At 52.5% G+C, this 9,721-nt stretch overlaps 1 protein-coding gene across 1 annotated transcript in view; it reads right to left on the reverse strand.

Annotated features, from left to right (window-relative positions):
* FOXL2 (forkhead box L2) overlaps nt 1–1,341 on the reverse strand; it is a 3,529-nt gene extending 2,188 nt beyond the window's left edge. The window contains exon 1 of the mRNA XM_040233748.1: nt 2–1,341. Coding sequence (XP_040089682.1) covers nt 2–681 — 680 coding nt within the window. The 5' untranslated portion in view covers nt 682–1,341. The remainder of the gene's footprint in view (nt 1) is intronic.
* Nucleotides 1,342–9,721: the final 8,380 nt, after the last annotated feature.

The following is a 9,721-nucleotide window of genomic DNA, read 5'->3' on the forward strand; positions in this document are numbered from 1 at the left end:
CGCCGCGGCGGCCGCCGCCATCTGGCAGGAAGCGTAGGGCATGGGCGAAGGCGGCTGCGGTAGCGGCCACGAGTTGTTGAGGAAGCCGGACTGCAGGTACTTGGGGGGCGCCAGGTAGCCGTAGCCGTCTGCCCCTGCTCCCGCCACGCCGCAGCCACCCGCAGCGCCTCCTGCCCCAAAGAGCCCCTTGCCGGGCTGGAAGTGCGCGGGCGGTGGCCGGAAGGGCCGCTTCATGCGGCGGCGGCGCCGGTAGTTGCCCTTCTCGAACATGTCCTCGCAGGCCGGGTCCAGCGTCCAGTAGTTGCCCTTGCGCTCGCCGCCGCCCTCGCGCGGCACCTTGATGAAGCACTCGTTGAGGCTGAGGTTGTGGCGGATGCTATTCTGCCAGCCCTTCTTGTTCTTCTCGTAGAACGGGAACTTGGCTATAATGTACTGGTAGATGCCGGACAGCGTGAGCCTCTTCTCGGCGCTCTCGCGGATCGCCATGGCGATGAGCGCCACATAAGAGTATGGGGGCTTCTGCGCCGGGTCCGGCTTCTCCGGGGCTGTCCCCGCACCGCCGCCGCCGCCCTTGCCCGGGCTGGGCGGCGCCGGCGCCTCGGGCTCCTTGGCTGCGCGGCCGGTCTCCGGGGCCAGCAGGGCCCCCGAGGCGTCCTCGGGCTCGGGGTAGCTGGCCATCATGACAAAGCCGGCGCGCCGCGGCCAGGCAGTCCCTGCTCTTTTCCGCTGGCGCTGGCGCGGCAAAGAATCCGGGCGCACAAGTCCGTTCACGGCCGAGTCTCAAACTTCTGCAGACTCGCGGATGCCGCCCGCGCTCTTGCTGGCGGCCTCTCGCTCCTCTCTCCTCTTCTTTCCCTTCCCCAAGGGAGCGGCCGGCGGGAGTGGAGCTTAGCCTCTGGCCATGGGGAGTCCGCCCAACAGAGAGGGGCTCCGGCTCCGCCGCCCCTCCCCGCCCAGGCCAGTCCCCGCCTCGGTGGGTTTTCTTTTCTGCGCTCTTCCCCTCCCCCCACCCTCCGGTTTCCCGAGACACGACCCGCGTCTCTGGCGGAGCTGCCTCCTGGAGTTTCCAGAGCGCCAGGAGCCTCGCTCTGTTCTGATTCGTATGGGCTCCGCCGAGTTCCGCTTGCGTCAGGCGCCTTCGCCCCTATAGCGGGGCGGCCAGTCGCGCACGGGAGAGTTCATCTCCAAGTCACTTTTTTGTAAACGCCCCGTACAGCCCGGACCGGCTTGCCCCCTCCCAGCGAGCTTGGGGAGCCCGGCGGACAGCCGCGCTCACGCTTTCACAAGCCCTTGAATCTGCCGGTGCTCGCTCTGCGGACTGGGCCGGGAGATGCCGAGGGCCCCGGCGAGGTCCGTCCGCCCTCGGCCGGCGCGCGCGAGGAACTCGGGCCCTAGCGCGGAGAGGCGCGCCAAGCCTCCTCGCAGCGTCCAGGTGAAAGAAAACGGCTCCTTTGCTCTGCCCTTCGCTGCTGGCTCGGGGCTAAACTAGCTCGGGCCCGGGGGAGGGGCGGAACGGCGAGGGGGCCGGACGGGGGTGGGGTGGAAAGGGCTGAGCGGTGGCTTTGGAAAAATCAGCCCAGAAACGCGTGTCACTGAACGAAGAAACCTCGGCCTGGCCTGTCTGGGCCGGGACGGAGCCGGAGAAGAGGATCGCTGGGAGAAGGCGCCCAGGGGCTCCGCCTGAAGCTCCCGCTCTTCCTCGCGCTGCTCCTGGACCTATGATACCTACTCAGTATCCGCGTCTTAATCCTACGGGTTGGACGTACGCTTTAAAACACCAAGTAGATCCCACTCTGCTTCTACTCCGACACAGGCGCGAACGTTGTCGTGGGGCTTTGGGGGACAGTTTACGTCTGTGCTTCGTATCACAAATAGAAGTCATGGGCAGGGTCTGTCCTTGTGACACGTGAGATAGCTGTTCGGATGTGCGTGTGCAGAAACACAGGTATGCACAGATGTAAGATGTGAGATTTATATTTATGGGGTAAAACACGTTTATACTTTATAGATGCATAATTACATTTGTATATCATGTATCAGAGTAAATGTGACTCATGAATATTGCATCTTCTTTTTCATCTTCTCTTTTCTCCTCTCCTCCTTTATTTCTTCATTCCTTCCCTTTCCCCCCCTTTTCTTTTCTTTCTCAATTCTTCCTTCCCGCCTGCCTGCCAGTGTACATATTCTGCCACAGCCTAGGAAGAAAAACAACAGGCTGTGAGGGAGGCATTTGTTCAAATCTCTCTCTGGACAAGACCTTTGTTGTGATCTTTCTCCAGTGCTGGGGGGTGAGTTCTCATCTACGTTCAGCATAAATCTGATTGGGACCCAGTTGCATGCATGGAGGTCGTCTTGGGGGAAATCAGTGCTGGAAAAGTACTCAAGTGTGCCTTTTAATGGTTAACTTGGCCTTAACAAAAAGTCTGCAGTCACATAAAGTGTGAGAGAGATGGCCGGTGTTTTGAGTCCTCATGCCTCAAACTCCCTGTCCCCCTCAGAGCCAGAGTCCTTTGTGCAGGAAGGTGAACTGAATGGATGGCATGCAATTTTGTGTGTACTAGTTGGCATGTCTGGATTGACTGGCCCAATGCCTGTTGCTACCTCTTCCTCCCAAGCTGCCCAATCTCTGAGGAAGAGCCATTGGTGGCCTCTGGGCCTTTTCTCCAGCATCCACAGGCCACCCTCACGAGCTGCTTCTTCCCACTTAGGCTCCTGATCTGCATTCTGCAATTAAAAGAACAGAGGACAGGGTGGTCAGGCTCTCTGGGATTCAGCACCTTGAAGACGACTCCAGAGAGGTCAGCAGGGCAGTGTGGCCTGAGCACCACAGTAAGAGGAAGCAGGGCTCTCCTAAACTCACCTCACTAAATACCATTCTCCACCCGCCACTGAAAAGATCCCAAGGTGTCTTGTTTTTTTTTCACTGATTCCAGCATACACAGAGGCAAGTGGGTCTTCTTCAGAACTTTTGTTGTTGTTTCCTGAGCTGGAGTGAAGGTGTTTTTTTCTTCCTTACCCTCATTTATGGCCAGGCTCTGGGTAGGAATGGTGTGAGTTGGGCTTAGGGCTGCTACAGATGGACCCCACTGCCCATCCTCCCCCAGGGCTTTGACAGAGGCAAAAGCAGCTGGGTCTGTCCCTACCTGGGGGTGGGTGCTCTGTCCTCTATTTCTTTCTGACCACCCAGGCTGGTGTCCTCTTTCTCTGCCTCTCTCCCCCTTGCAGGCATTTCCGCTGCTGGCCTGCAGCAGCCAGGTGTGACAGCATTGTTGTGTGTGTCATCACTTCCCCGAATTCCAAGCTCAGCTCCCTTTCAGGCTTTGAGGAGTGTGTGTGTGTGTGTGTGTGTGTGTGTAGGGGCTGGGGTTAAAGGAAGGGGTTGCTCTAAAGGATTTTCTGAGTGGCAGGAAGAGGAGTCCTGCCTGCAGGTATTGATCTCTCCAGGAAGCCGTGGGGCGCGCCTGCGTTCCCTTCTGACCCTCTTGGCCAGGCTGGGGAGGGCCCCGCTTCCGAGCGAGGTCGGGATCCCGCCGGCAGGGCGGACCGCGCCGAGGCTTGTGTGGGGCCCAGGGCGTCGCGGCGACGCAGGGCTGCGGCTCGGTGACCCTGGGGCGGTGCCCACGTCCAGGGGCCGGGCGGAGCTCCCAACCTCTCCCTGTCCGGTTTTCCCAGGGGCCCGCCGCTGCGCGCCGGTCTTCCCGCCGGAGCAGTGCTGTCGGAGCGGTGAAGAGACCGCTGACCGAACACGGCTGCGGGCCCCGCGCCCGCGCGGCGCGGTGGAGGCCCAGCCAGCCAGCGCGAGCGGCGCCCTCGGCTCTCATGGGGCGAGGCGCTCCTCTCCCCACGGCAGGGAATCCTGCCACAGTCGCTCGAGCGGCGCGGCGGCCCGAGGCGGCAGAGCTAACCCCGCGCCGCTCGGCGGGTCCCGCGCCACAGCCAGCGGGGCTCTCCAACACCCTCCGCTCCCCACTACTGCGGGACATGAGGGAGCTCTCTGCTGTGCTTCGCCGGCGGGAAAAGGGAAGCCTGAGTATCCGTGTTGATTAACACATCCCCACGCGACTGTACCCTCAGCAGCTGTTAGAGCCGCCCAGGTCCCTCCCGCCCAGCGGACTCCAGGGCCCTCTACCCAGCTCACATTCCTCTATCCATCTCTCTGTCAGCTCCTGTATCCTCCCTGCGCCCGCTCAGTTCCCCTTTTCCCCACTACTCTCTCACACTCACCTGTCACATATACTAGCTCGGATCTTGCACATTTTGGTGGAAAACCTGCCAATCTGAGGCTGGCACTCTAAGGCTCTTCACACATTCCCACACCCGGCTATCCCGTGGCTGATCTCTTGGCTCCGTGTCTGCAAGTCTGACACTCTCAGAAGCCTGCTGATTCTCTGATGTCCTTGGCCTGTGTTTCACGTGACTGGGTTGCCACCTGGATGTTCCCATGGCGGGATTGCTGTTTAGAGTTCTTTAGAGAAGCTCAGGTACAGAACAGACCCCTGACACACTTTAATACATGCAGGCTCCTCACACAGGCTTCATCTCTGTTCTGTAGCTGAACTTACTGCGACAGGCTGCAGAGGAGGTTGCGTGGTTCTCTCTTGTGCACACATTCACCCAGCACCAGGCTCCAGGCCAGCTGGTATTATTCTGCCTGGTTAGGATTAGCAGAGTCACTTATCCAAATAAGTGCTTGGGAGAGTGAGCGAGAAAGAGTAAGGATATGGAGAGAGAGAAAGAGAGAGAGAGAGAGAGAAAGAGAGAGAGAGAGAGAAGCCATTACCCATTCTGGGGAAGAACTTACAAACAGAGCTAAGAGTTGTTTCCAGTTGGTGTCTTGCTGAATCTCCCCCACCTCCACCTCCCTGCGCACCCTACCCTGTGGATAGCTGAGCTGGGAGGCAGCAGGCCAGAGTTCTGGGTCCCTCCTTACCTTACTGATGTTGAGCCTCAAGTCCACCAGCCCCTCTTTGCCCCAGGGAGTGTATGCCCTCCTCTGTACCAGGCAGACTGCAGAGCAGTTGTAGACCTTTTCCCTGGTTGAGCCTAGTTCAGGGTTGAAAAGGCAGAGGGGGCTGGTTCCTGGGCCATGTCAGGACCTCTCTCTTCCAAAGACCTCTGGAATGCTCCCCAAAGAGAGAAGTCTAGAGTGGAGGGAGCTGATGTGTTGTTCAAAGTTGCTTTTGGTGGTGGTGGTGGTTTAGTCACTAAGTTGTGTTCAACTCTTGCGACCCCATGGACTGTAGCCCACCAGGCTCCTCTGTTCATGGAATTCTCCAGGCAGGAATACTGGAGTGGGTTGCCATTTCCTTCTCCAGGGCATCTTCCTGACCCCAGGCATTGACCCCATCTCCTGCATTGCAGGCAGATTGTTTACTGACTGAGCTACCAGGGAAACCCAAAGTTGCTTTTGTCCATGTCCAAACTGTAAACCTTGATGGACAGAAACTCTGTCCTCTACTTCTCACTCAGTGTTTCCCACCAGCATGGGTTTAATGCATTATAGTGGAATTGGAACATGGCTGTGCTCCACAGAGAATTGAGAGATGCCATTTCCCTAGTTAGGAGGGAATAACTGGAATTTCTAAGAAAGGGACTATAGGTGAAGAAGGGTGGCTGGACCACACAGGGCCAGCTCAAGATCTGACTCTTCTTCACGTGTAGTCCCTTTCTTAGAAATTCCAGCCTCATTAATACCTACTCACAAAGGTAACATGTATTCTGATTTCTACCATCATAAATTAACTTTCCGCTTCATAAGTGGGGTACATAATATGTACTGTTTGGGTCTGGTTTCTTCTGCATAAAATATTTTTGCTATTCACTCATCTTGTTGCATGTATCAGACATTCATTCTCTTTATTGCTGTGTAATATTCCACAATTTGCTTATCCATTCACCTATTGATGGTGTTGTTTCCAGTCTTGGGATATCATAAATAAAGCTGCTGTCAATGTTTTTTTTACATATCTTTTTGTGAAGGGCATTTCATAGTCACTCTTGAATGGCTATGTAGGAGAGTGGGTATCTGTTTGGTTTTAGTAGAAATTGCTAGTTTTCCAAAGTGGAAGAACAAATTACAGTGTTATATAGACAGACAGACATGCTGTAACAGGGCCTTCTAGAAAACATTTCCTTCTAGAAAGCATTCTCTGAAGACCTCTTTGTACCTCCAGCTATTATTGTCCTCATAATAAAGGGTTAAAGTAGCTGTCTTTTATTAAACACTTATTTTGAACCAGGGACTTGACATGCATTTTCTCATTTAATTTTTTTTTTCCCAGAGAAGGAAGGATTTATTACTTGCAGCAAGTAGGAGAACAGCAGGGATCTTTCCCAAACTGTGTCTCTCTCATGTCATTTTTGTGACAAACGGAAATGTTGGTACTATTCCCATTTGATAGATGAAGAAACTGAGGCTCAGAGAAGTTAGGTAAGTTGCTGGAGGCCCCCGGTCACTAAGTGGCAGTTTGACTTGGGAGCTCTGAGTGTGTGCCTCTATCGCTGCCAGGTCAGGCAGTCCTTCCTTCCATCTGACCAAATCTAGCTATTATTTATGAGACCTATTTCCTGTAACCTCTGGTCCTCCCCGAATACATAGTCACACTTAAGCTTGAGATCTGTGTATACACACATATGCACACATTCTCACAGCCATGCACACCCACTGTGAAGAAGACGGGCATGGGGGCTAATTCATGAAACCCTCAAAGTTTGCCAAGCCCAGGGCTCTGCAACCTGCTGGTGTTCCTCTCAGGGAATTTGCAGGAAAAGATTAGACCAGGGACAAGTTTGTTTCTGGATGCTCCTGAGAAGAATTCAGAGGCCATCCTTTCCTGGGAAGAGATGGACGTTTGGTCCTCCCAGCACACTGAGCCAAGTCCCTAACCATGGTGATTGAGAGGCATCAGCCCTGGGCATCCCTCTGTCTGCAGGCTCATCCAGGGATGTTCATCTGGGGTTGATGAGGATGATAAGCTGGAAATGTCACACCCTGCCTGGGATAGTGGGGAGTGGGAAGGATGTGTGCAGTCTGTGCAGACTGAGGCCTGCAGGGTATGGTCACTCGGAGAAGAGCCAAATGCCTTCTCAGGATCATATCCTGAGGACTTGTTTACCAAGTAACCAAGGCCCCGGGCTTCACTGAGAGGAACGTGCTGCCCTGTGGGTGGAGGTGATACGTGGGCACTACACTGTGTGGCTGGCCCCGCCTCAGGCCCCTCTTTAGACTAATTGAGGCCTTGCTGGGCTCTGGGTTTGTAATTGGGGGTAATTGCTGGCAGGCTGCTGTGGTGGTGCCACAAGAGGCTTTTGTTGGGGGAAACTGTGGTCAGGAATTTGGGGCTTTGGGTGGGAACAGTCCAGGATTCTTGTGTGCTCTATCCAGGTACCTCTTGGCCTTAACCTTTTGCTAGGAAGCGGTACTTCTGAGGAATGGGAACTGGTAGCATGTCTGAACAAGAAGGGCCCCCCTCAAAAGGGTGATGGGAATGGTCTAGAAATACACAATGTAGGCCCCAGAAGTAGTGTAGATGGAAGGAAGGTCCTGGTGCATGATACTGTCACCTATGCACACCCACTGCAGGCTGGGAGGCACGGTAGTAGAGTGGTTAACACAGACCTCTGTACTAATTCTTTTTTTTTTTAATTGTTTATTTATTTATTTGGCTGCACTAGGTCTTAGTTGCGATATGTGGGATCTAGTTCCCTGACCAGGGATCAAACTGGGGTCCTGCATTGGGATGGGGTCCTGCATTGGGAGCTAGGAGTCTTAGCTACTGGACCACCAGGGAATTCCCCTGTCCTAATTCTTATTGACATCAGCCTCAGAGATTATGAAACCTTGCTTAGGTTCAGAGTTTTAACATTTTTATCATTCTTTGAACAGGCAATATCTTTACATATACCAAAATTTAAAAAAAATAGAAGGCTTACAATGAAAAGTCTCTCAATTCTGTCTCTGTCACCCATCTCACAGGCAGCAAGTGACCTAGTTTAGGGTGTAGACTTCTGGGACATATGCAACATACTACCTGGGTGTTCTTTGGAAGGAATGATGCTAAAGCTGAAACTCCAGTACTTTGGCCACCTCATGTGAAGAGTTGACTCATTGGAAAAGATTCTGATGCTGGGAGGGATTGGGGGCAGGAGGAAAAGGGGACAACAGAGGATGAGATGGCTGGCTGGATGGCACCACCGACTCGATGGACATGAGTTTGAGTGAACTCCAGGAATTGGTGATGGACAGGGAGGCCTGGTGTGCTGCGATTCGTGGGGTTGCAAAGAGTCAGACACGACTGAGCGACTGAACTAAACTGAACTGAACATGCATTCTCCGGTCCTCCCTCACTTTTTTGCACATGGAAGCATTGAGTGCTCAGTGTTCTGCACTTTAGAAATCTTTCCATATCAATGCATTCCCTTTTTAGAGCTGCATAATATTAGGTTGTTTCAAATACTTTGCTTTTATACACCATACTGTATATTAGCACATATATGTGAAATCTGACAAAATTGGTATAGACGATATTATTTACAAAGCAGAAATAGAGACATAGATGTAGAGAACAAACATATAGATACCAAGGGGGAAAAGGGAGATGGGATGAATTGGGAGATTGGGATTGAATATATATACACTACTGATACTGTGTATAAACTAGGTAGGGCTTCCCTGGTAGCTCAGCTGGTAAAGAATCTGCCTGCAATGTGGGAGACCTGGGTTTGATCCCTGGGTTGGAATGATCCCCTAGAGGAGGGCATGGCAACCCACTCCAGTATTCTTGCCTGGAGAATCCCCATGGACAGAGGAACCTGGCAGGCTACATGGGGTCACAAGGAGCTGGACATGGCTGTGTGACTAAGCACAGCATGGCATAAAGTAGGTAACTGATAAGAACATACGGTATAGCTCAGGGAACTCTACTCAGTGCTCTATGGTGACGTAAATGGGAAGGAAATCCGAGAAAGAGGAGATATATGTAAATATGGGCTTCCTCTGGCTCAGCAGGTAAAGAATTTGCCTGCCAATGCAGGAGACATGGTTTGATTGCTCGGTCGGGAAGATCCCCTGTAGTAGGAAATGGCACCCCACTCCAGTATTCCTGCCTGGGAAATCCCACGGAGAGACTAGCCTGGTGGGCTACAGTCCATGGGATCACAGAGAGCTGGACAGAACTGAGCATGCACACACGCATACAAACGCATATATAAAAGTATGACTGACTCAGTTTGCCGTACAGTAGATACTAACACAACATTGTAAAGCAACTAGGTTCCAATAAAAATTAAAAACAAAATACCAAAAGCCTATGATGGTTCATTAAAGGAAAAAAAATACTGTAATGTGAAATCTTGTACATATCTAATTTTGTAGGTGTGTGCATATATCTGTACAAAATTTTCTAAATATGCAGAGTTGTGTCCAAGGGTATGTGCATTTGTAACTTTGATAGATGTTGCCAAATTACCCTCCTTATAGAATGAAGCAGTGTGCACTCCCAAATAGGATTCCTGCTTCTCCACAAACTTTTTCAAGAGATCTTGAAGATATAGTCAAGGACTCCCCTGAATCCTCTCTGATCCTTCTCTGTCCCTCTCTCCTGAAGTGATTACAGTAAATTTGGTGCTAAATATTCCCACAGCTATTTTAATACTTGTTAAACATGTATCCATTTCTAAGCAATACTTAATATTGCTGTTTTTCCTAACTTTTTAAAAATAG

This window comes from Oryx dammah, unplaced genomic scaffold, assembly GCF_014754425.2.
Source record: "Oryx dammah isolate SB20612 unplaced genomic scaffold, SCBI_Odam_1.1 HiC_scaffold_2, whole genome shotgun sequence".
Classification (NCBI taxonomy): Eukaryota; Metazoa; Chordata; class Mammalia; order Artiodactyla; family Bovidae; genus Oryx; species Oryx dammah.